Source organism: Nyctereutes procyonoides, unplaced genomic scaffold, assembly GCF_905146905.1.
Source record: "Nyctereutes procyonoides isolate TBG_1078 unplaced genomic scaffold, NYPRO_anot_genome, whole genome shotgun sequence".
Lineage (NCBI taxonomy): Eukaryota > Metazoa > Chordata > Mammalia > Carnivora > Canidae > Nyctereutes > Nyctereutes procyonoides.
This window is the reverse complement of record NW_026575046.1, coordinates 68,243,208-68,269,314: the sequence shown is the minus strand read 5'-3', so window position 1 is coordinate 68,269,314 and position 26,107 is coordinate 68,243,208. Positions and strand designations below refer to the sequence as shown.

Below are 26,107 nucleotides of genomic sequence, written 5' to 3'. Positions count from 1 at the left end.
AGATGGATACACTTTGGAGGGTCTTTTTTTGTTTTTTAAGTAGGCTCCATGTCCAATGTGGGGCTTGAACTCATGACCCTGAGATTAAGAGTCACATGCTCTACTGACTGAGCCAACCAGACACCCCTGTGAAGCTCTTATTTTGGGATCTCTGGGTGGCTCAGCACTTTAGCGCCTGCCTTCCACCTGGGGCGTGATCCTGGAGTCCCCGGATAGTCCCACGTCAGGCTTCCTGCATGGAGCCTTCTTCTCCTTCCACCTGCGTCTCTGCCTCTCTCTCTCTCTCTCTCTCTCTCTCTCTCTCTCTCTCTCTGTGTGTGTGTGTGTGTGTCTCTCTCTCTCTCTGTCTCTCGTGAATAAATGTCAAATCTTTAAAAAAAAAACAAAACCCTTATTTTGTACCAAAACCCTTGAATTTTATATAAATTATTTAACTCCCACAGTAATGCTATTAAATAAAGACTTTTACCAACCTCACTTTACAGATTAATTCTGAAGCTTAACCTAGGAATTGTCAAAGCTTTAAATCAACTTGGATCTAGACTAACTCATGCCCTCCCATACATTTTTTGTTATTTTAATAAACAATTCTGAACACAGTATGCTAACAGTATTTTAAAGTTCACATCCTAATGTATTTAATAAAACCTGAAGCGAAAAAAAATTAATAGGCTTTTAGTGATATTATAGCAAATATCACAATGTAATAAATTACTTTAAATTCATGTAATCTGGTCCAATAGCTAGATCATGTGACTCCTAATCTCAGGGTTGTGAGTTCAAGTCCCATGTTAGGTGTAGAGTTTAAAATTAATTGATTAGAAATCCCTGGGTGGCTCAGTGGTTTAGCACCTGCCTTCCGCCAGGAGTGTGATACTGGAGACCCCGGATCGAGTCCCACATTGGGCTCCCTGCATGGGGCCTGCTTCTCCCTCTGCCTGTGTCTCTGCCTCTCTGTGTGTGTGTCTGTGTCTCTCATGAATAAATAAATAAAATCTTTTAAAAAATTTATTAATTGATTGATCTGAAACCCAACTCCCCTGATGTAGCATCTGGTATTTCTCTTCCTTCTAGTAATGGGAACAACTCCCTCCCCGACCAGATCTCCTCCTCAGGTTTACCTGGGCACCTAGAGACTACATTTTCCACCTTATTCCTGGCTGGTTGAAAGGCAGATATGGGGCAGCCTGGGTGGCTCAGCGGCTTAGCGCCGCCTTCAACCCAGGGTGAGTTCTTGGAGACCTGGGATCAAGTCCCATGTCAGGCTCCCTGCGTGGAACCTGCTTCTCCCTCTGTGTCTCTGCCTCTCTCTCTCTCTCTCTCTCTCTCTTTGTGTCCCTCATGAATAAATAAATAAATAAATAAATAAATAAATAAATAAATAAATAAATAGAATCTTTAAAAAAAAAAAGGCAGATATGTGAGTTAGGCTGACCATACAAACATGGGCATCACACTAAGTAATGTCAGAACAGCAAAACACAAGAAATTCAACTTAGGATGACCTACTCTCCCTACCCACCTATCAACTTTGTCTTTACACAAAAGTATTCTTTTCTATTATTTTGCTCCTGCTAAACAGTTCAATGAATGTTGTAACTAAAAATCCACCTCACAAGACAAGTATCATGTTTTTTTACTCTTCAGGCCAAATATACTGTTTCTTTCCTCTAGTGACAGTTTCTAGATTCTTTATCTTAATACTCTCTAGACAACAGCCTATTTATTTATTTGGCTCCGTAGGATGCTTAAACCAACTAAGCCATCCAAGATCTTTTAAAAGATTTGTGTAATTTTTTTTAAGATTTTATTTATTTATTAAAGAGAGAGAGAGAGAGAGAGGCAGAGGGAGAAGCAGGCTCCGTGCAGGGAGCTGGATGTGGGACTCGAACCTGGGTCTCAATCTCGACACTCCAGGATCATGCCCCAGGCTGAAGGCGGCACTAAACCAATGAGCCACCCAGGCTTCCCAAGATTTGTGTAATCTTTTAAAAGCCAATCTCAGGAGTGCTGGGGTGGCTCAGTTGGTTGACAGACCAATCTTTTTTTAAAATTCATTTTAAAGAGACAGCTATCGAGAGCTTATGCAGGGGAAGGGTAAGAGAGAGGGAGAAGCAGACTCCTCACTGAGCAGGGTGCCCTAATTGGAGCTCCATCCCAGGACCCTGGATCATGATCTGAACCAAAGGCAGATCCTCAGTTGACTGAGCCACCCAGGCACCCTGAGAGACCAACTCTTAATTTCAGATCAGGTCTTGATCTCAGGGTTGTGAGTTGGAGCTCCACCAAGGCACTGCCCTTGGTACAGTCTCCTCGAGTTTCCCTCTCCTTCTCCCTCTGCCTCTCCCGCCTTGGGTGTGCTCTTTTTTTTTAAATCAACTTTTGAATTTTTTAAAAAGAGGGATCCCTGGGTGGTGCAGCGGTTTGGCGCCTGCCTTTGGCCCAGGGCGCGATCCTGGAGACCCGGGATTGAATCCCACGTCGGGCTCCCAGCGCACGGAGCCTGCCTCTCCTTCTGCCTATGTCTCTGCCTCTCTCTCTGTGTGTGACTATCGTAAATAAATAAAAATTTAAAAAGATTATTTATTTATTTATTCGAGAGAGAGAGAGAGAGAGAGAGAGGAGACATAGGAGAAGCAGGCTCCCTGAGGAGACCCCAATGGGTGACTCGATCCCGGGTCTCCAGGATCAGGCTCTGGGCTGAAGGCGGCGCTAAACCACTGAGCCACCCAGGCATCCCTCTCTCTCTCTTTCTCAAATAAATCAATAAATCTTTTTTAAAATGATAAAAAATAGGGGTGTCTGGGTGGCTCATCAGTTAAGTGTATGCCTTAGGCTCAGATCATGATCTCCCAGGACCCTGCATCGGCCTTCCTGCTCAGAGAACCTGCTTCTCCCTGTGCTGCTCCCTCTGCTTGTGCTGTCTCACTCTCTCTGTCAAATAACTAAAAATCTCTTTAAAAAATAAAAATTAATGGGATGCCTAGGTGGCTCAGCAGTTGAGCATCTGCCTTTGGCTCAGGGTGTGATCCTGGAGTTCTGGGATTGAGTCCCACATCAGGTTCCCTGCATGGAGCCTGCTTCTCCCTCTGCATGTGTCTCTACCTCTCTATGTCTGTCATGAATAAATAAAATCTTTTCTTAAAAAAATTTTAAAGTAAATTAAAAATAAAAACAGATCTCAGATCATGGTATTTCTCTACTTAAAAGACCTCTATGGCTTTCCATTGCATTTAATATAAAACCAAACTCCCTACTTAGTCTGTAAAGCTCTGGGAATCCAGCTCCTGTCAATCTGTCTGCTCTCATTTACCAGGCTCCAGCCACCCTGAGCTATATAGTTCCTTGAAGAGGCCAAACTCTTAACTCAAACCCTTTGTACCTTTGCTTCATCCCTACCTTCAGATTCTCACATGGCTAGATCCTTCCTGTAGTTCTCACATCAGCTCAAATGTCTTATCTTTTTTTTTCTACACTCAGAGATACCAATATTTATTTATTTAGTTAGTTAGTTTCCAAATGTTTATTTAAATTCTAGTTGGTGGGGTTCCTGGGTAGAATAGTTGGTTAAGTACCCAATTCTTGGTTTCTGCTCAGATCGTGATCTCAGGGTTGTGAGATCGAGCCCCACATGGGGCTCTGTGCTCACACGCAGTCTGCTTCGGTTTCTCTCTCCCTCTCCCTCTTCCCCTCTCCCCTGTTCTCTATCTCAAAATAATAATTAATTAATTAATTAAATTCTAGTTAGTTAATATGTAGTGCTCAGTTCCTTGATCTTATCTGGGCACTTTCTCTCTCCTTCACTTGAACCTCCTTTTTCCAGTCACAGAATGGAATATATCATCCCTTCCAAAATCATTAGCTCAAATATCTCACATCATGACTTCAGCCTCCTATCTGCTCTGTTTGGGAGCTGTTTCCACAGCACTTTTTCTACCTCACTAGAGTCTCCGTTGATCCTTCCTCATATACAATCTTTCCTTCTCTGGCTTATTTCCTGATTTCAATAATTCTCTTGCCAACACTTTACATTCTGTTTCTAATCAGCCCTTTCTGGCAGTTTAAAGAAAAATAAGTGGCCAAAGATCAAGGAAAATCCCCTCTCCTTGCCAGGTACCAAATTTGTTACCAGGCTATTTCATAAGACTGTGAATGAAAAGAATTTTAAGAAACAGGTATTCAAAAGCATTTTTCAAACAAGATTTTTATTTTCTTTCAAACATTTTTTTTATTTTTTATTTTTTATTTTTTTTAAAACATTTTTTTAAATTTTATTTATGAGAGAGAGAGAGAGGCAGAGACACAGGCAGAGGGAGAAGCAGGCTCCATGCAGGGAGCCTGATGTGGGACCCGATCCAGGGTCTCCAGGATCAAGGCAGCGCTAAACCGCTGAGCCACTTAGGCTGCCCTTTTCAAACATTTTTAAAAGATTTATTAATTTAAGGACACTGGGTGTCAGTGATGAGGTCTGCCCTTGGCTCAGGGTGTGATCCCAGGGTCCTGGAATCAAGTTCTGCATCAGGCTCCCCACAAGGAGCCTGCTTCTTCCTCTGCCTGTGTCTTTGCCTCTCTCTGTGTGTCTCTCATGAATAAATAAAATCTTTTTAAAAAGTAACATATTTAAAAAAAAACATATTTATTTATTGGGGTGCCTGGGTGGCTGAGTCAGTTAAGTATCTGCCTTCAGCTCAGGTCATGATCTCAGGGTCCTGGGATTGAGCCCCACATCAGGCTCCGTGCTCATGGGGGAGTCTGCTTCTGCCTCTGCCCCTCTCCCCTGCTCCTTCTCTCTCTCTCTCTCTCTCTCTCACTCTTTCTCTCTCTTAAATAAAATCTTTTAAAAATGTATTTATTTATTTTAGTAATCTCTATCCCCAACATTAGACTAGAATTTTTCTTTTAAAGATTTTATTTATTTATTCATGAGAGACACACAGAGAGAGGCAAAGACACAGGCAGAGGAAGAAACAGGCTCCATGCAGAAAGCATGTGGGACTCGATCCCCAGATCCGAGATCACGCCCTGAGCCAAAGGCAGAGGCTCCACCACTGAGCCACCCAGGCGTCCCGGGACTAGAATTTGTGACCTCAAGATTGAATGTCACATCTCTACTGACTGAGATCGCCAGGCAACCGTTAAAACAAATGTTTATTGAGGCATAATTTACATACAGAGAATTTTCCCTTTACATGTGTCCTCTGAGTTTTGACAAATGTATATAGTTCTGTAACAATAATCAAGATATAGGGATCCCTGGGTGGCGCAGCGGTTTGGCGCCTGCCTTTGGCCCAGGGCACAATCCTGGAGACCCAGGATCGAATCCCATGTCGGGCTCCCGGTGCATGGAGCCTGCTTCTCCCTCGGCTTATGTCTCTGCCTCTCTGCCTCTCTGCCTCTCTGTCTCTCTCTCTCTCTCTCTCTCTCTCTGACTATCATAAATAAAAATTAAAAAAAAACAATAATCAAGATATAGAATAGCACTGTCCAATAGAAAACTAATTGAGGGGGGCACCAGGATGGCTCAGATGGCTAAGTGTCTGCCTTCAACTCAGGTCATGATCTCAGGGTCCTGGGATGGAGCCCCATGTCAAGCTCCTGGCTCAGTGGGGAGTCTGTTTCTTCTCCCTCTTCATTTCCGCAAGCTCATGCTGTCTCAAATAAATAAATAAAATCTACTTAAAAAAAAAAAACTATGAGAGTTCTATTTGTAATTAAAACTTTATATAGGATAGTCACATTAAAAAGGTAAGAAAGAGGGATATCTGGGTGGCTCAGCAGTTGGGCGTCTGACTTCGGCTCAGGAGGTGATCCCGGGGACCCAGGATCGAGTCCCATATGGGGCTACCGGCATGGAGCCTCCTTCTGTCTCTGCCTCTCTCTCTCTCTCTCTGTCTTTCATGAATAAATAAAATCTTTAAAAAAAATTTTATTAAAAAAGTGTAAGTAAATAAAAGAAAAGTTAAATTAGAAAATAAAATTAGGGCAGCCCTGATGGCGCAGTGGTTTAGCGCCGCCTGCAGCCCAGGGTGTGATCCTGGGGACCCGGGATCGAGTCCCACATCGGGCTCCTTGCATGGACCTGCTTCTCCCTCTGCCTGTGTCTCTGCCTCTCTCTCTTCCTGTGTGTCTCTCATGAATAAATAAAATCTTAAAAAAAAAAACTTTCCAATAATTGAATCTATAAGTTTTTAAGTTTAAATGTTGGTTAATTAGGGATCCCTGGGTGGCGCAGCGGTTTAGTGCCTGCCTTTGGCCCAGGGCGCGATCCTGGAGACCCGGGATCGAGTCCCACGTCCGGCTCCCGGTGCATGGAGCCTGCTTCTCCCTCTGCCTGTGTCTCTGCCTCTCTCTCTCACTGTGTGCCTATCATAAATAAATAAAACAAAAAAAAATTAAAAAAAAAAATAAAAAAAATAAATAAATAAATGTTGGTTAATTAAAATTAAATAAACTTAGGGTGCTTTGTTGGCTCAGTCTGTAAAGCATGCCATTCTTTTTTTAAGATTTATTTATTCATGAAAGAGAGCGAGAGGTAGAGACATAAGTAGAGGGAGAAGCAGGCGATCCCTGGATGGCTCAGTGGTTTAACGCCTGCCTTTGCCCCAGGGTGTGATCCTGGGGACTGGGGATCAAATCCCACATTGGGCTCCCTGCATGGAGCCTGCTTCTCCCTCTGTCTGTGTCTCTGCCTCTTTCTCTGTGTCTCTCATGAATAAATAAATAAAATCTAAAAAAAAAAAAGAGGGAGAAGCAGGCTCCTCATAGGGAGCCACCGCTGAGTCACCCAGGCATCCCAAGCATGCCACTCTTGATCTCTGAGTTCTAAGTTCAAGCCCCATGTTGGGTTTAGAAGTTACTTTAAAAAAAAAAAAAAAAAAAAGTCTTGGGATCCCTGGGTGGTGCAGCGGTTTGGAGACCCGGGATCGAATCCCACGTCGGGCTCCCGGTGCATGGAGCCTGCTTCTCCCTCTGCCTGTGTCTCTGCCTCTCTCTCTCTCTCTCATAAATAAATAAAAATTAAAAAAAAAAAAGTCTTTTAAATTAAAAACAACTAAAAGTTCAATTCCTTGGTTGCACCAGTCACAATTCAATTACTCAATAGCCACAGGTGGTTAGTGACTACTGTATACTGGATGACTCAGATTACATTTTATTTCCAATAGCCCCCAAGCGTACCCAGGTATCCTTTGTAGTCAAATTGCCTCCCCACCTGGTTGCCCCTGGCAATGACGAGTCAGATTTCTTTCCTTCATATTTTCTGCCTTTCTCAGAATGCTATGAAAATAAAATAGCTAGCTTATATCATTTAGCATAATGCTTTTGAGATTCATCCATGTGAAGACAAAATTTTTTTTTAAATTTAACAAAGCTTTATTGACTATAAGACAGAATTTTCTACTAAAGATAAGCTTAAATCATAATCAGATGTTATACACACTGGTTTCCCAGCCCTCTGGTAATGAAGTGCTCTCCCTGAACTGTTTTGTGTATCTGAGCAGAAATGGATTAGATTATAAAAACTTTCTAATATGCCAAAACTCTTCTGAGTGCTTTCCTCTAAACCACTGCATGTGGCCCCTGGGTGGCTCAGTGTTTGAGCATCTACCTTTGGCTCAGGTCATGAACCTGGGGTCTTGGGATTGAGTCCCACATCAGGCTCCTTCAGGGAAGCCTGCTTCTCCCTCTGCCTATGTCTCTGCCTCTCTCTCTGTGTCTCTCATGAATAAATCAAAATCTTTTTTTTTTAAATCATGTTTGTTTTCTCCCACATTGACTATTTATACTTTTATTTTTTTAAGATTTTATTTATTTATTCATAGACACACACACACAGAGAGGCAGAGACACAGGCAGAAGGAGAAGCAGGCTCCATGTAGGGAGCCCGATGTGGGACCCAATCCCTGGTCTCCAGGATCACACCCCAGGCTGCAGGCGGCGCCAAACCGCTGCGCCACCGGGCTGCCCCTAAATCAAAATCTTAAAAATAAATAAACCACAGCATGTGTAATAGTCATGTAATCCTCAGTGAAGAAATAGGCACAGGGCAGCCTGGCTGGCTCAGCGGTTTAGTGCTGCCTTTAGCCCAGGGCCAAATCCTGGAGACCTGGGATCGAGTCCAGCCGGCTCCCTGCATGGAGCCTGCTTCTCCCTCTGCCTGTGTCTCTGCCTCTCTCTGTGTATGTGTCTCCCATGAATGAATAAATAAAATTAAAAAAAAAAAAGAAAGAAAGAAAGCACAGAAAATGTAACTGGCATGCCCAGCATTACCACAGCTGTTAAGAGCAGGAGCCAAGTTTGAACCAAGGCATTCTGATTCCTCAGCCTATACTCCTAACTTCTGCTTTCCTCCAACCACCCCTGCCTGCCCCATCTTGAGTGATTCAGAGTAAGGGAGCTACTCTGTCAGATGATTTGGTCACTCTCTCTCCACTTTGTGATGGCCTTTGTCTTTTATGCTCAGGAAGGGTGATCATATGCAACCTTCCTTTATTATTGGGCCACAGAAAGATGGGGTTTCTCTATTCTTTTTTTCTTTGAAGATTTTATTTATTTATTCATGAGAGACAGAGAAAGAGAGAGAGAGAGAGATAAGAGAGAGAAAGAGAGAGAAAGAGAGAGAAAAGAGGCAACAAGGCAGAGGGAGAAGCAGGCTCCCTGCAGGAAATCCCATGCAGGACTCCAGGATCACACCCTGAGCCGAAGGCAGAAGCTCAACTGCTGAGCCACCCAGGTGTCCTGAGTTTCTCTATTCTTTAACAGATAATGCAAGGCACCCCAAAACTGTCACGACCTAGCGCATAGTATAAAGTTCCAAGGAAAATGTTATGTTCTTGTGCTCTTTCTTTGGTTATTACATGTAAATTATTGCACAAAAATAGAACAACCTAGGCCTTGCTTGCCTACTGCAGGTTATTAATTCCATATGTTCCTAGGTAAAGAAAGCACAGTCACATGGCATATGGCCAAGAAGCCTTTTTACTTCCCGAGGCTGTGTGATGCAAAGGTCCCCTGGCATGCTATAGAATCCCCACTTCATCACAGAGTCACAATTGCCAGTGTTGATGAGGCCTACAATATTGTTTTTCTAAACCATCCAATCTGTGTACACCTTTGAACCCCAATTGTTCTCAATCATTGACTGCCTTTTTCCTCAGAGTAGTTGAAGCCACAGACCAAAAATCTTCTCCTTTTCCCATCTATAGCTTATGAATCTTTTTTTTTTTTATAGCTTATGAATCTATCTGCACCTGAACCCACCTTCTGCTTCCCATTCCAATGACGGAAATGTCCTTCTTCCAATCAAAGATTAATCCCTTTACGTGAACTCTTGCCTCTGTCCCATCTAGCTTTCTCAGGGACTTCAATTCTTCAGGAGGGAGCTATTTCTTCTTTGCCTGTAACTTCAATCTCAATAACAGATCCTCCTTAGCAATATTTAAATAGATTCTAGTCCCTTGGGGATCCCTGGATGGCTCAGCAGTTTAGTGCCTGCCTTCAGCCCAGGGCGTGATCCTGGGGTCCCAGGAATGAGTCCCACATCAGGCTCCCTGCATGGAGCCTGCTTCTCCCTCTGCCTGTGTCTCTGCCCCTCTCTGTGTGTATGTATCTCATGAATAAATAAATAAAATATTTTTTTAAAAAGAGAGACATTTCTCTCTCTCTCTCTAATAAATAAAATCTTTTTTTTTTTTTTAAAGGTTATTTATTTATTTATTTATTTACGATAGTCACAGAGAGAGAGAGAGAGGCAGAGACACAGGCAGAGGGAGAAGCAGGCTCCATGCACCGGGAGCCCGATGTGGGATTCGATCCCGGGCCTCCAGGATCGCGCCCTGGGCCAAAGGCAGGCACCAAACCGCTGCGCCACCCAGGGATCCCTAATAAATAAAATCTTAAAAGATTCTAGGTCTCTGGCATCATAAAACAGATAAGAAATGGCTCTTCAGCCTTTACATCTCTCTCCTAGCACCACCATTTCTTCTTTCTTCAGTCACAATCACTTTCAAAAAATGATTATTTACACACATCTAAGCAACTAGAATTTATGATCATTCCGAAGATCTGTGGAAATGTATAATCTTGTTTTATTTATTTATTTTTTAAATATTTTATTTATTCATGAAAGACACAGAGAGAGAGGCAGAGACACAAGCAGGCTCCATGCGGGGAGCCTGATGCAGGACCCGATCCCAGGTCTGTGTATGTGTGTGTGGTGAATAAATAAAAATCTTTAAAAAATAAAAAGAAGTTTTCAGATGCCTGGTGGCTCAGCGGTTGGGTGGCTGCCTTTGGCTCAGGTCATGATCCCAGAGTCTCGTATCGAGTTCCATATCAGGCTCCTGCTTCTCCTGTCTCTGCCTGTCTCTCATGAGTAAGTAAATAAAATCTTTAACAAAAAATTATATTTCAAGGGTGCCTGAGTAGCTTAGTTGATTGAGAAGCCCACTCTTCCTTTTGGCTCAGATCATGATCTCATGGGTAGAGAGGATGGAGCACTCAGTGGGGAGTCTGCTTGAAAGATTCTCTCTCTTTATCCTCCCCCCACTCTTGTGCTCTCTTGCATGTGTGCAAAGGACGCCTGGGTAGCTCAGAGCATCATCCTTTGGCTCAGGGCATGATGCCAGGGTCCTGGGATAGAGTCTTGCATCCAGCTCCCTGCATGGAGCCTGCTTCTCCCTCTGCCTGTGTCTCTGCCTCTCTCTCTCTGTGTCTCTCACGAATAAATAAATAAAATCTTAAAAAAAATAAAAAACTAAAACAAACAAAAAACCTTGGAATAATGGGAGGCCTGGCGGGCTCACTTGGAAAAGCATAAGACTCTTGATCTCAGAGTAGTGAATTCGAGTCTATAGCCATACCACCCTGATCGCACCTGATCTCCTCTGATCTCGGAAGCTAAGCAGGGTTGGGTCTGGTTAGTACTTGGACAGGAGAGTAGTGAATTGGAGGCCCGCTTGGGGATAGAGATTACTTAAAAATAAATAAAGTTTTAAAAAAAAAGTTGGAGTATAAATTTTTTTTAATTTTATTTATTTATTCATGATAGTCACAGAGAGAGAGACAGAGAGGCAGAGACACAAACAGAGGGAGAAGCAGGCTCCATGCAGAGAGCCCGACGTGGGATTTGATCCCTAGTCTCCAGGATCGCGCCCAGGGCCAAAGGCAGGCGCCAAACCACTGTGCCACCCAGGGATCCCCCAAAAGTTGGAGTATAAAGGATATAATATCACTGGTGGTTGGATTCAAGGCTGGCTGATAATGAATTATCACTAATTTAGGCTATTCATTTAGAGAAATCCTGATAAAGATACCACCTTCAGGATATTTTGGAGGGAACTGGACAAACTTAACTTTAAAGTTCATATGAGGGTTGCCTGGGTGGCTCAGTTGGTTAAGCATCTGCCTTCAGCTCAGGTCATGATCTCGGGGTCCTGGGAATGAGCCCTGCATCTGACTTCCTGCTCAGCAGGGAATCTGCTTCTCCTCCTCCTCCCATCTTAAAAAAAAATGTTCGTATGGAATAGATAAATATAGCCCAAAATATCCAGGGGTCAGGGGAAAAGGGAGAGTAATTCTACTCAATATTACAAATATAAAATATTTTATAAAGCTACAGTGATTGAAAGAATATGGTACTAGTGTGATGAATAACAGATCGGTAGAACAGAACAGAATTCCAAAACAAACTGATCTGAAAATGTTGAGGTTTGGAGCAAAAGTCAAGAAAGAATTTTTTTTTTTTAAGTTTTATTTATTTAAGCAATCTCCACAACTAACATGAGGCTTGAACTCATGGCCCCGAGACCAAGAGTCGCATGCTCCTCCAACTGAGCCAGCCAGGCACCCCAAGAAAGAATTCTTGAGACATCTTCGGTGCAAAAAGGATGGTTTTATTAAAGCACAGACACAGGACCTATGGGCAGAAAGAGCTGTACTGAGAACATGAGGAGTGGCTGATTACATACTTTCAAGTTGAGAGGAAGTTAGGGATAGTGTAAGTCTCTAAGGAATTTGCAGGCAAGGTTTCTAGGACCTTGAGGGGCTAGCTGTTGTTCATTTAGTTCTGTTTAGTAGAATCTTAGTCATGAGACCCTTCAGATGTATATCAAGGGGCCATAAGCTTGGAGGATGATTGCTAATTTGCATCTTTGGGGGGTAGGAGGTGAAGAAAAAGGAAGTTTCCAAAGAGATTTTTACAGGATCTTGGAGGTCCGGCTAATGTGAAGCGGTTACCTTTTGCCTCTAACATCAAGACAGTTAAGATTCTCAAGGAAGGGACGCCTCAGTGGTTCTGTGGTCAAGTCTCTGCCTTTGACTCAGGTCGTGATCCAGGGTCCTGGGATTGAGTCCCATATCAGGTTCCCTGTGGGGAGACTGTTTCTCCTTCTGCCTATGTCTCTGCTTCTCTGTGTCTCTCATGAAAATAAACAAATAAAAATCATTAAAAAAAATTAAACCTATGCTCAAGGAAAGGGCACCTGGGTGGCTTAGTCGGTTAAGCATCTGATTTAGGCTTGGATTATGATCCCATCCTGGGATGGAGCCCCACTTGGGGCTCCCTGCTCAGCAGGGAATCTGCTTCTCCCTCTCCCCACTGCTCATTCTCTCCCTCTCTCTCTCAAATAAATAAAATATTTTTTGAAAAAAAGAAAAGATAGCCTCACTCATATTGAAAGAAATGCTAACCAAAACTACATTAGGATGCCAAAGAAGGCCATCATCCCCTTTCCCCCCTCTTTGTGCATTGAAAGCTGACATCTCTTCTTCCACCTCATTCAAACTGAGCTGACATTATCCCCTTCATTACTTTTGGGGCCTGAGCTCTTATGAAAGAAGGCCAGGCTGCTCTGCTAGAGAGGCTTAGAGTACAGGAGCACTTTAGTCCCAGATGTGTGAACCAAGAAATCACCTTGGACAGGCCATTATCAGATGACTCCAGTTCAGCTACCATCCGACTGCAAGCAAATTAGAGACCTTAAGCCATCACCATCTAGCTGAGGTCCATCATCCCATAGAGCCAACAGATATAAAGAAGCTGTTATTTGGGCAGCCCCGGTGGCTCAGAGGTTTAGCACCACCTTCAGCCCAGGGTGTGATCCTGGAGACTTGGGATGGAGTCCCATGTCAGGCTCCAGGCTCTCTGCCTCTCTCTCTCTGTCTCTCTTGAATAAATTAAAAAAAAAAAAAAAAGCTGTTATTTTAAGCTACTACATTTTGTGACAGTTTGTTACACAGAAAGAGATAACAGAAGCAGTGTTATTCACCAGTGAGCAGGCTTAAAAGTTTGAAAATATACTATTGGCAAGTGTAGGGGAAAACAGACGCTCTCATACATTGCTAGTAGGTGTGTAAAGATGTATAAATTTATGGAAGTCAAGTTGGCAATATGCATTAAAAATTGTAAATTCACACGATCTGTTGACCAAGCAATCCTACTTATAGGAATATATTCTATTGACATAATTTTATGAAAGAAATGACCTAAGTATGAAGTTGTTTATTGCAGCACTGCTTGAGTGAAAAAGATAAAAAATCCCCTACACAAGGCTTAGTTGGGAGAACATGTGACTCTTAATCTACAGGTCATGAGTTCAAGCCCCCTTTGGGGGTAGAGCCTACTTTATTATTATTTTTTAAATTTTTATTTATTTATGATAGTCACAGAGAGATAGAGGCAGAGACACAGGCAGAGGGAGAAGCAGGCTCCATGCACTGGGAGCCCGACGTGGAATTCGATCCCGGGTCTCCAGGATCGCGCCCTGGGCCAAAGGCAGGCGCTAAACCGCTGCGCCACCCAGGGATCCCGGTAGAGCCTACTTTAAATAAATAAATCCTTCTTTCCATTAAAAAAAAGATATTTTAAGATCTTATTTTTTTTTTTAAAGATTTTAGTTATTGATTTGAGAGACAGAGAGAGAGAGCATGCACAAGCAGAGGGAGAAGGAGAAGCAGACTCCCTACTCAGCAGGGAAGCACTGGGCTCTATCCCAGGACTCCGGGGATCCTGACCTGAACTGAAGGCAGACCCTCAACCAACCAAGTGACCCAGGCACTCCTTTTAAGATTTTATTTTTAAGTATTTTCTACACCAAACGTGGGGTTCAAGCCAAAAACCCCAAGATCAAGAGTTGTACACTCTACTGACTAAGCCAGCCAGGCACCTCGTTAAAAAGAAAAAAAAAAAAGGTTTTTTAAAAGATTTATTTATTTATTTGAGATAGAGAGAGAGAGAGAGAGAGCGCGCGCGCACATGAGTCAAAGCCAGTGGAGGGAGGAACAAATGGAAAGAATCTTCAAATAGGCTCCCTGCCAACTGCAGAGCCCAAAGTGGGGCTTGATTCCAAGACCCAGGAGGTCATGAACTGAGCCGAAATCAAGAGTTGGATGCTAAATCAACTGAGCCATCCAAGCACTGCCCCAAAAAAGATTTTTTTTTTAATGGCCTACATAGGGACACCTGGGTGGCTCAGTGGTCGAGCATCTGCCTTCGGCTCAGGGCATGATCTGGGACCGTGTGCCACATTAGGTTTCCTTCGAGGAGCCTGCTTCTCCCTCCGTCTATGTCTCTGTCTCTCTCTGTGTTTTTCATGAATAAATAAATAAATCTTTAAAAAAAATAATGGGCAGCCCGGGTGGCTCAGCGGTTTAGTGCTGCCTTTGGCCCAGGGCCTGATCCTGGAGACCCGGGATCGAGTCCCACATCGGGCTTCCTGCATGGAGTCTGCTTTCTCCCTCTGCCTCTCTCTCTGTCTCTCATGAATAAATAAATAAAATCTTTTTAAAATAATAAAAAAATAATTAAAATTTGAGGAATAAAAAAACAATGATGAATGGACTACCTGGTCCGCCCAGTTAAACATCTGACTAGGTCTCAGGTCATGACCTTGGGGTCCTGGGATAGAACCCCACTTCAGGCTCCATGCTCAGCAGGAAGTCTGCTTCTCCCTCTTGCTCTCCCTCAGAACCACCCACTACTTGTATGCTCTCTCTGTCAAATAAATAGGTAAAATAGGGGCACCTGGGTGGTTCAGCAGTTGAGCATCTGCCTTCAGCTCAGGGCCTGATCCCAGGATCCAGGATTCAGGATCGAGTCCCACATCGGGCTCCCCACAGGGAGCCTGCTTCTCCCTCTGCCTATGTCTCTGCCTTTCTCTCTGTGTCTCTCATTAATAAATAAATCTTTAAAAAAATAATAAAATAAGTAAAATATATTTAAAAATAAAAATTAAAAAATTTAAATTTATTTAATTGTACAATTAAATTTAATTAATTTTGTAATTAATTTTATAATTAAATAATTAAAGAGAAAAGATCCTCTAATCATGAAATGGATAATATTGTTAAGATGGCAATACTCCCTAAATTGGTCTACAAATTCAATGAAATCCCTATCAAAATTCCAACTACTGGGGAACCTAGCTGTCTTAGTTGGAAGAGCATGCAACTCTTGGTCTCAGGGTTGTGAGTTGAGCCTCATGTTGGGTGTTTTTTTTTTTTTTAATATTTTATTAATTTATTTGAGAGAGAGAGAGAGAATGAGCACAGAGAGGGGCAGAGGGAGAGGGAGAAACAGACTCCCCACTAAGCAGGGAGCCCAACATGGGGCTTGATCTCAGGAGGCTGGGATCATGACCTGAGCTGAAGGCAGATGCCCAACCCACTGAGCCACCCAAGTGCCCTTAGGGAGGAAATTAGTAAGACTTTTTTTTTTTATCTCTTTGCCCCATTGTTTCTGGATGGCCCAGCAAACATTTTTTTAAATTTTGTTTTTTTTTAGATTTTTATTTATTTTTATTTTTTTATTTTTTTAAATATTTTATTTATTTATTCATGAGATATACAGAGAGAGGCAGGCTCCATACAGGGAGCCCGACATGGGACTGGATCCCGGGACTCCAGGATCACGCATGGCGCTGAAGGCGGTGTTAAACCGCTGAGCCACCGGGGCTGCCCAAGATTTTATTTATTTATTCATGACAGACATACACAGAGAGAGAGGCAGAGACACAGGCAGAGGGAGAAGCAGGCTCCATGCAGGGAACCCGACGTGGTACTCCATCCCGGATCTCCAGGATCACACCCTGAGCGGAAGGTGGCGCTAAACCACTGAGCCATCGGGGCTGCCCTGGCCCAGCAAACATTTACCAAATATTTACTCTTTCTATTCTTCCTATGAATTACCTTCCTTTCCTTTCAAGCCCCTGACCCCTACCTCCTTCTCCTTAATCCAGAATGACACATATACCTCATTTTGCTGGACTATCTTTGGAATCTCTAATGTTTATGTGGATGCCCCACATCTATGTAATTAAATTTGACTTTTCTTGTTTTTTAATCTAATCTGTTAATCTATCTCATCTTCGTTTAATTCTTAGATCAGTGAGAATAATCTCCAAGTGTAGCAGAAAATTTGTCCTCCCAAACAGAAATAACAAAAATATAGATTAAGTTCAACTTCAACAAAAATCAGTGTTTTGTGCATGAAATGATACTACTAATAAAGTGAAAAGATAATCCACAGAATGGGAGAAAATATCTGCAAAACATATCTCTGATATAGTATGCAGAACTAGAACTCGACTAAGTCAAAAAGACAACCAAATTTAAAATTGCGCAAAGGTAATGGTTGTACCACACTGTAAATGTACTTAATGCCATCGTATTATTATACGCTTCTAGAAATGTTTAAAATGTCAAATTTTATGTTCATATATATATCTTTTTTTACTGCACACACACAAAAATCACCAAGGTTCGGGAGGGGGAGCCAAAGGACGTGAATAAACATTTTTGTAAAGAAGATAGACAAATGGTCAATAAGATAACTTTGCTAGTCTTTAGGGATATTAGTCAAATCCATTTCACACACAAGGATACTATAAGAACAACTTTGTTTTGTTTTAAAATATTTATTCTAGGGGTGCCTGGGTGACTCCGTGGTTAAACATCTGCATTCAGCTTGGGTCATGATCCCAGGGTTCTGGGATAGAGCCCTACACCTGGCTCCCTGCTCAGTGAGGAGCCTGCTTTTCCCTCTTTCTCTACTGGCTCCCCCTGCATGTGCACTCTCATTCTCTCTGTGTCAAATAAATAAATAAAATCTTAAAAAAGTACTTTATTTGAGAGAGAGAGAGAGAGCACACGCACACATGCAAGAGTAAAGGGAGGGGCAGAGGGAGAGGATCTTCAAGCAGACTCCCTGTTAAGCATGGAGCCTTCATGGGACTTGATCTCTCTACCCAGGTGATTGTGACATGAGCCAAAACTACTTAACTGACTGAGCCACCCATGCACACCTATAACGATAACTTTCTTTTTTTTTTTTTTTTAGATTTTATTTATGGGACACCTGGGTGGCTCAGTGGTTGAGCGTCCTGGGTCCTGGGATGGAGACCTGCATGGGGCTCCCTGGAGGGAGTCTACTTTTCTCTCTGTGTCTCAAGATTTTTTTTTTTTTAAGATTGTATTTATTTACTCGTGAGAGAGAGAGACAGAGAGAGGCAGAGACACAGGCATAGGGAGAAGCAGGCTCTGTGTGGGAAGCCCGATGTGGGACATGATCCCGGGATCACGACCTGAGCCAAAGACAGACGCTCAACCACAGAGCCACCCAGGCGTCCCTGGGTATGGTAATTAAATTAGTGTAGCCACTGTGAGAACAAGTTGACAGTTTCTCAAAACTGAAGTATGAAACTGCCACGTGACTCGGAATCCCACTCTTGTGCATATACTTAAGAGAACTGAAAACAAGAGTTCAAAACACACACACACACACACACAAAAACCTGTATGTGAATATTCACAGCCACATTATTCATAACAGCAAAAAGTGAAGACAACCTAAGCGATCGTCTTAGGACAAATGGATAAACAAATGTGATGATAGCCATTTGAAGGATTCGTTTTAGCCATGAAATGGAATTAAGTACTGAGGCTTGCTTCATGAAACTTAGAAACAGTAAGTCAAAGAGGCTGTAGACGCCACTTTTAGGCAAACGGGCCAGAGCAGTGGAATTCAGAAAGGCCCACCAGGCCACCTGAATACAGATGGGCTGGGCTACAGGGGGACCTACCTTCAACTACGCATCCATAGGCCCTAACCGGCCAACGGGCTACTTACAACTAGTCACAGATACCAGACACGGGAGAATTCTGCAGGTGGCCATAATCCTCATCTGACCCCCTTTAAAAACAGTCCCCACCCACTGCCTCTTTGCAGAGACTCTCCTTCGGGGTCCTGCTGGTCGCTCCCTTGAGGTGACGGTAAGAAACTTCCATTTCCTTTGTTCCGCCTCGGTCGAGTCTTTCACCATCTGCGCCACCGGCTTCCGCCGGAAGGGGTCGCTCCATGTTTGGCTGGGGGGGGGGGGGGTGCAATCCGATCCAGAGACGCTCCGTGTAGACACCACAGAAGCCAGACACGAAAGACCCTGTATGAACACGGAGTACCTAGGAAATACACATCCGGAGACAAAGCCGCCTAGTGCCTGTGACGGCATGGCAGTAGCAGGGAATAAAGAGCGACTGCTTACTGGGTAAGGTGGTTCTTTTAAGCGTTGAGGTGGCGATGGCCTGCAGAACCTTAGGACTGTATAAAGGCCACTGGAAAAAAATCTAAAAATTGGTCCCTGGACTGTACAAAATATTTAAGACAGTGAATTACACGGTAAGTGAATTTTATCTCAATTAAAAGAAAAAAAAAACCCAGGAAGACAGTACAGGCTATATCCACTCTTTTAAGTACCTGATCTAAAAGGAAAAAACACACACACACACACACACAAAAAAAAGGCGAAAAAGTACAAAATGGCGGCGGGCTGACCGGGTCACGTGACCGCCGGTTCTTCCCTGCCCACCCTCCGAGAAGGCGTCTCTTCGGAGCTGGCGCGGAGACACGGCCCGCTCATTGTTGTGGGAAGCTCAGGTAAGTTTCCTCAGGCGCGCTCCAGTCCTGGCTGCGTAGCGCTGGCGGCGGGCGTATTGAAGGCGGGCGGGGGAGCGCGCACGTACGACGTCAGCCCGTAAGCGCCGTTCCTCGCGGAGGTGGGGGGGAAGGCGTGGAGGAAGAGGGGGAAGTTGGCGCATGCGCCTGACGCTGACGGGTTTGAAATGGCCTCGGTGTTAGCCGGGACCCGACTCAGGTGAAGGTCTGGTCCTCGCGGTTGGAGCAGCGGGCAGCGGAGCCGGGGGCCTGACGTCCTGTCGGATCCGCGGAAGGGCCGTGAGCGGCTGTTTCGGTAGCACGGCGTCCGTAGGCCGGCGACGGTGGGGCTCTCGTGGGACTGGGGCGGGAGGGACGCGGTCCCTTTTGTGCGGGTCGGAGCAGGCCCCGCGCGGCAGGCCCCTCCCCCACCGCCTTGTGTTGTCGTCTCCCCTTCCCCTCCGCGGCTCCTCAGGTGCCTCCCGCGCTCCTCCGCCGCGCGGGTCTGCGGTCTCTCCTCACTCCGGAGCCGCCGAGCTTCAGCTTCCCCGCCGCCGGCTCGGGGCGTCGTGCGGCTGGCGGCGGCGCGGGGTGGGGGGACGGAGGCTTGGCCCGGCCCGGCGGGCCGAGGGGACCAGGGCTTTCAGTAGTCCTCTCTTGGCGCTTCGCCCAGTCTCGTGAGACGGAGATTCCGCCTTCTCTGGTCTGCGTCCCGGGAGGAGCTGGGGCTGGAGGAAGATGGATGGCTGAGCTCCGGCCCCTGCGAGTCGCCGGGGGAAGGAGGGGGTGCGCGGGCTGAGATCTTCGCCTTTTCTGACTTGTTTTTTTTAGGGGGGGGGAGGGGTCTTAGCGATGGTTCTTCAGGGGCATCCGTTATTTCAACTGTCTTTGCCCTCGAGGGAGGGGAGAGAAAAGGAGCCCCTCGGCCCTCCCCAGCCCAAGAAAGTAAGGAGATGTACGTTATTTAAATGGTGGCCTTAAATACCTTTATTGAGTGTTTTCATCCCCAGTTTCCGTTATTGGTTTCGCCACTTTCAGCCCCCAACATCGCCGAAAGAAACACGCAGGCTCTATTTTCTTTGAACCTGGAGCTGTGTACTTATTAAGAATTGGGTAGATAACAGCACATGGTCTTCCGTTTAAATATGACAGTTTGTAGTCTTCGGAAAGAAGTGCCCTTCCTGTAAGTCGACTCCTCGTTTCTTATGTTGAAATTGGGTGCTTTTGGCGAGCCACTTGATGTAGAATGTTTTTTGCTGCGTATCAGGACGTTCGTATATATACCTTGTTATTTATGCAACAACGATCTACGGAGATGTCCTTGACAAAAACACTTCTTTAACAGTACTTTTCACGATATTTATCAGTTTGAGCTTTAAAATGTGGATTCTTTTTCTTAATAGGTCGCTGCTATAGAAGACAAACAAGTGAAGATTTTTACCCCCCTTTCATCATGGCTCAGTTTGGAGGACAGAAGAATCCGCCATGGGCTACTCAGTTTACAGCCACTGCGGTATCTCAGCCAGGTCAGGCTCCTGAACACATGTACTGTAAACTTGGGGGATGGGGGGAGGACATGTTACAACTATGTGAATCAGGCTCTGTGTGATATTGTAGAATGTTAGCAAATGATGTATCTTCTATTTGTGAAGCTTTTAAAAATTCTTGGATCAACCAGCAAAACGTCTGTTTCACACAGTTTTGATAGTTTTGTATAGTTTTTCGAACATTAAGTTGATTAACTTTTATTTGATTTAATTAGGTTAGCAGCCACTCATTGATTAGAGGTTATCTCATTTGGCACGTTAGTGTGTCAGTAGTCACAAGTTACTTTTAAAAAGTAATATATTAAAAGTTTAAGTTTTATGAAAAATTATATATGACTAGCTTTCAGTTGTTTGAATTTAAAGTGAAAAGCCCAATTCTAAAGAATTTATTAAGCAAAGGAAAAAGATGAATAGATGTAAAAGGAGCAAAGGAATGTTAACATTTTCAAAAGGTCAACAAAAATGTGCCATTGAAAGTGTTCCCTTTGCTTCTTAAGAAGATAATTTATTTATTTACTTTTTAAAGATTTATTTATTCAGAGAGAGAGACAGACGTTGGCAGAAAGAGAAGCGGGCTCTCCACAGGGAGCAATATGTCGGACTTGATCTGGGACCCCGGGATCACACCCTGAGCCGAGACAGACGCTCATCAACCGTAGAGCCACCCAGGTGTTCCGGAAGAGATTTTTTTTTTAATTAGGGGGAAAAATTTTTTTCCCATTTCTTGACTTACAGTTTGAATCTTACATAATTTTCCCAAAGATTCTACAGAATGAACTTCAGTTTAAGTACCCAGTAAAATTAGTTTATTCTGTTAATTTGAGTATATTTTTTTATTTATGACATCTCTAATACTGGTTCTTTACTGCCTTTTACTTAAAATGTCAATTTTAGTAATTCAAGGTTATAGAGACACAATGATCTTCTGGCTTGGGTGTTCTAAAATTGGTGGACATGATTAACTTAAGTAGGTGACCTTTCTCCTTAAAGAAATGGATGCTTCTGAGTTTTTATTTTAGTTACTCTTCATTTGGGGAGTTAAATGATTGGTTCTGTAAGCAACTGAAGATATTATGAAATAATTAAAATAGATTGTATTTAATTCAGATCTAGGTACTATTTTATGTTAAGTAATGGGGACTCTGGTATTGATTTAGTTTTGATGAAATGGGAATTATTAGCAGTTACTCTGTGTCCAGAAGCAAGTGCTATATACTTTTTTTTTTCCCCCAAAGATTTTATCTATTCATAAGAGACCTAGAGGCAGAGAGACATAGGCAGAGTGAGAAGCAGGCTCCCTGCAAGGAGCTGATGGAGGAGTTGATTCCAGGACCCCAGAATCACACCCTGAGCCAACGGTAGTTGCTCAACCACTGAGCCACCCTAGGTGTCCCAAGAGCTACGTACTTGTATTTTGGTAAACTAAACATAGTTTACCTGGCTTTTTCTGCATAATAATTTGTTTTATTTTTTATTTTTTTATTTGTTTTAAATTTATATCTGTGTTATTCAGTAAAATAGCTCTTAATGGCAGAAGCCTGTTATCTGTAGTTATTAACATTTGTATTATAATTAAATTCATATTACACTTTTTTTTTTTTTTAATACTGAGGGGATCCCTGGGTGGCTCAGTGGTTTGGCAACTGCCTTCGGCCCAGGGCCTGATCCTGGAGTCCCAGGATCCAGTCCCACATTGGGCTCCCTGCATGGAGCCTGCTCCTCCTCTGCCTATGTCACTGCTCCCCCCCCCCCTCTCTGTGTGTGTCTCATGAATAAATAAATAAAATCTTAAAAAAAAAAATTAAAAACTAGTGAAGACATCAGATGTTTATAAAATTATTAAACCCAAAGTCAATAGTAAATATCGGTCTCCCTTTCCATATTTTCCATAGAGTCCAAATATAAATAATGCGGTTTGTGTAAACAGAGATTCTATTTGTGCTATAGGAAATTATTTGTGGGTTTTCTTAGACCTTGTTAATCAGAGTTTTTCAAAATCAAATTTTATTGACGTATCATGACTTTAAGGTGTTTTGTTAGCCTCTGTCTGCCTTTAGCTTTTTTGTAACAATCCTGGAGTAGGTTCTAAATGGAACTCTAGTGATACTCTTTTTAGTAAAATGTTTCATTTCCAGGTGCTATATTTTAGGCTGCTTCCTGAAAGCTTACTGTTTTCTTACCTTCATCTTAAAACCCTTTTTTGTGATTAATCATCTCTTCTTAATAGAGCTGATTTTGAGAGCCACACAAATTTTTGTAAAAGCTAAATTTTCAATCCTGAGGCATTTAAAATGTGTTTTATTTACATCTCCTTTAATTGGAGAACTTTTTTTTTTACCTTTATTTACAGAATAACACCCAGTGCTCATCCCGTCAGGTGCCCCCCTCAGTGCCCGTCACCCATTCATCCCCACCCCCCGCCCTCCTCCCCTTCCACCACCCCTAGTTTTTTTTTTTAACTGTAAATAATTTCCACACCCAACATGGGGCTTGAACTCACAACTCTGAGATCAGGAGTCACATGCTCCACTGGTAGAGCCAGCCACGCAACCCTAAATGGAGAACATTCTAACCTAATTTTATTGTCTCAGGTTTTCTCCTGGCAGCTTCAAGTTCAATTCAATAAATTTCAACAAAGGACATATAAGGACTTAATTGGGATAATAGTGTAGGTGCCAGTTTTTTACTCTGTTAAAAAAAAAAAATGCACCCTTTGAAAATATGCCTGGCATATTAGTATCAGAGGCCAGTCATCAATCAAATGATCGTGGAACAGTAAAAGGTTAACTGAATAATTCAGCTTGAATTAAATATTTTGATTTCTGTGCCTATATTTCTGACTCATTTTGTCTTGAGAGCAGTATGAAATTACTACTTTTGTATATAACTTAACATGGTTTTATTCAGTTAAAATGTTTGCTGTTCTATTTTCTAGCAAAGATATTTTTCATTTGTACTAACCTTGAAAATTCTCAACTAACAGTGATAGAAAATTTAACTGCATTCACACAGCTGACTTATTTAAAATATATAAAGGGGGAAAACAAAAAATAAAGCAAAATATATAAAGGGGGCACTTCGCTGGCTCACTTAGAAGGGCATGCGACTTTTGATCTCAGTCATGATTTTGAGCCCCACGTTAGGTGTGTAGAGAGTACTTAAATAACCCTAAAAATTAGATAATATTAAAAACTTTAGTAAAAGCATGCATGCTGGGATCCCTGGGTGGCGCAGCGGTTTGGCGCCTGCCTTTGGCCCAGGGCGCGATCCTGGAGACCCAGGATCGAATCCCACATCGGGCTCCCGGTGCATGGAGCCTGCTTCTCCCTCTGCCTGTGTCTCTGCCTCTCTCTCTCTCCCTCTGTGACTATCATAAATAAATAAAAAAAAGCATGCATGCTAGCAATATATTGCTGAAATCTGTTGTAAATTTTAAGATTGATATTTGAATTGTTTCGGGTTAATTTTGAATTCTTAGAAGTGTCCTCATCTGTCATCTTTGATTTTCTTTTCCTTTAACCCCCATATTCAGTCATATATCAAATCTTGACTTTTTTCCCCTTTGAAAATGCCTCAGGTATGCTCCATTTTGCATTTACGCCCTGGGCACTTCCTTTTTGAATAACTGTCAGTAGCAGCTTTCTCTTGCTTAAAACTCACGTTCCAAAATCTCTCACCTAACTTTAAGGGTCTTCCTTGCCTTTCCCAAACCTAATCCATAGTGCTTACCGTGGATCCTTAAGTCAGGAAGCTCTTTTTCCCATCTTTCGCTTGGTGGATGGTATTACTCTTTAGTTCGTTCTTTTTTTTTTTTTTTTTTTAAGACAGTGAGAGAGCATGAGCAGGGGAAGTGGCAGAGGGAGAAACAGGCTCCCTACTGAGCAGGGAGTCCAATGCGGGGCTCAATCCCAGGACCTTGATAGAGATAATGACCTGAGCCAAAGGCAGATACTTAGAGGACTAACCCACCCAGGAAGAGGGACGCCTGTAGTTTGATGTTAATACAGCCCTCACTGGATCAGAGCAAAAATAAGGAATACTAAGAGAATGAGGGGAAAAAGGATGTATTAACAATGAGCCTTAAGGGCCACCTGGGCCAAAACAGAGGTAGGAAAAATGAAGTCATATTTAAAACAACTGGATTGGTATTAGCTTCAGTCGCCTGTTGGAAAGCACATTATCACTATAGTCTTAACTCCTAAACTAATTCATGTTTCTCTATGGCCAGAATGCAGTCATTTTACAAATGGTCCAAAGAAATAGATGAGAAAATAGGTCAGAATATGCTAAATCATTTCTCATACTTCAGTATTATGATTATATACAGATACAAATGCAAAGATTTTTTCATCAAATCTAAATTTGACTAAATTATATCTAGTCAATATAATTAATCTTAAGGTAAAAGATTCAATCAGTCAGGCACCTGGCTGGCTCAGGAGTGGCGCATTCAACTATTGATCTTGGGGTTATGAGTTTGAGTTTTAATTAGTATTTAAAAAATAAAAATAAATAAAAAAAAAAAAGTCATGGTCTGCCTGGGTGGGTCAGTCACTTTAAGTGCCGACGCATGATTTCAGCTTAGATCATGATCTCAGGGTCATGGGATTGGGCTGTAGGTTGGACTCTGTGCTCAGCAGAGTCTACTTGTCCCTCTCCCTCTGCTCCTCCACCACTCTCACGTACACACTTTCAATAAATAAAATCTCTTTTTAAATTTTTAAAAAGAGATTTTATTTATGTATTTGAGGAGAGTGAGCGAGAAAGTACAAGCAGGAGAAGAGGCAGAAGCAGACTCCCCGAACAGGGAGCCTGATGTAAGGCCTGCTCCCAGCACCATGACCTGAACCAAAGGCTGACTCGTAATCCACTGAGCTACCCCATAAATGAGGCATATGAGGTGCCCCATAAATAAAATCTTAAAAAACAAAATCTAAAGATTCACTGGCTATCTCATTCTTAATGTCTCTTTACTACTTGTTGAACTGTTAAATTTTCAGACCTAAAAGTTCTAAAACAAAATATGACTGTCACTCAATATATACCATAGGACTTCAGCTAGAAGAGAGAAAAAAGGGAGAAATATTAAGAACAATTATTTTAAGGTAGGAGAAATGAGATATAGGGCTAGAAAGGCAGAACAACCTGAATACCATCCCAAGGAGTTTGAAATGAATTCTTAAAATCCTCAAAGATATTTTAGCAGATGACTCAGAATAATGGAAGATAAAGAACCACAATTCCGATGTCCTAACATTAACTCCTTTGTAACCATCTGTAAAACCTAAACAAATTTCTTCACCTTTCTGGACCTCAAATTCCTTATCTGTTACAGAAAGTTGCTGAGACAAAAAATAGGTCAGATACCATCCAGCTTTGAAAAAGTCTGCGATTTAGTCAGGGTGCCTAGGTGGACTCAGTCAGCTTAAGTGTCTGCTATCAGCTCAGGTCACAATTCCAGGGTACTGGGACCAAGCCACACATTGGGCTCCCAACTCAGCTCAGATTCCCTCAGATCAGGGAAATAATTTTGATCTGTTATAGCCGAAAATGTTTTGGAAGTAACATTGAAAGTTTGAATATTGGGATACCTGGGTGGCTCAGGGGTTTGGCGCCTGCCTTTGGCCCAGGGGCATGG

General features: G+C 42.8%; 1 protein-coding gene across 6 annotated transcripts in view; it reads left to right on the top strand.

Annotated features, from left to right (window-relative positions):
• Window positions 1–18,386: 18,386 nt before the first annotated feature.
• CCAR1 (cell division cycle and apoptosis regulator 1) overlaps window positions 18,387–26,107 on the top strand; it is a 60,525-nt gene continuing 52,804 nt past the window's right edge. Inside the window, exons 1-2 of one of the 6 annotated variants that reach the window (XM_055325131.1) lie at window positions 18,387–18,536; window positions 20,326–20,448. In XM_055325131.1, coding sequence (XP_055181106.1) covers window positions 20,376–20,448 — 73 coding nt within the window. In that variant the 5' untranslated portion in view covers window positions 18,387–18,536; window positions 20,326–20,375. Of the gene's footprint in view, window positions 18,537–18,842; window positions 18,926–19,058; window positions 19,267–20,325; window positions 20,449–26,107 lie in introns of those variants that run through there. The other 5 variants (XM_055325132.1, XM_055325135.1, XM_055325130.1 and 2 more) reach the window with 5 other exon arrangements.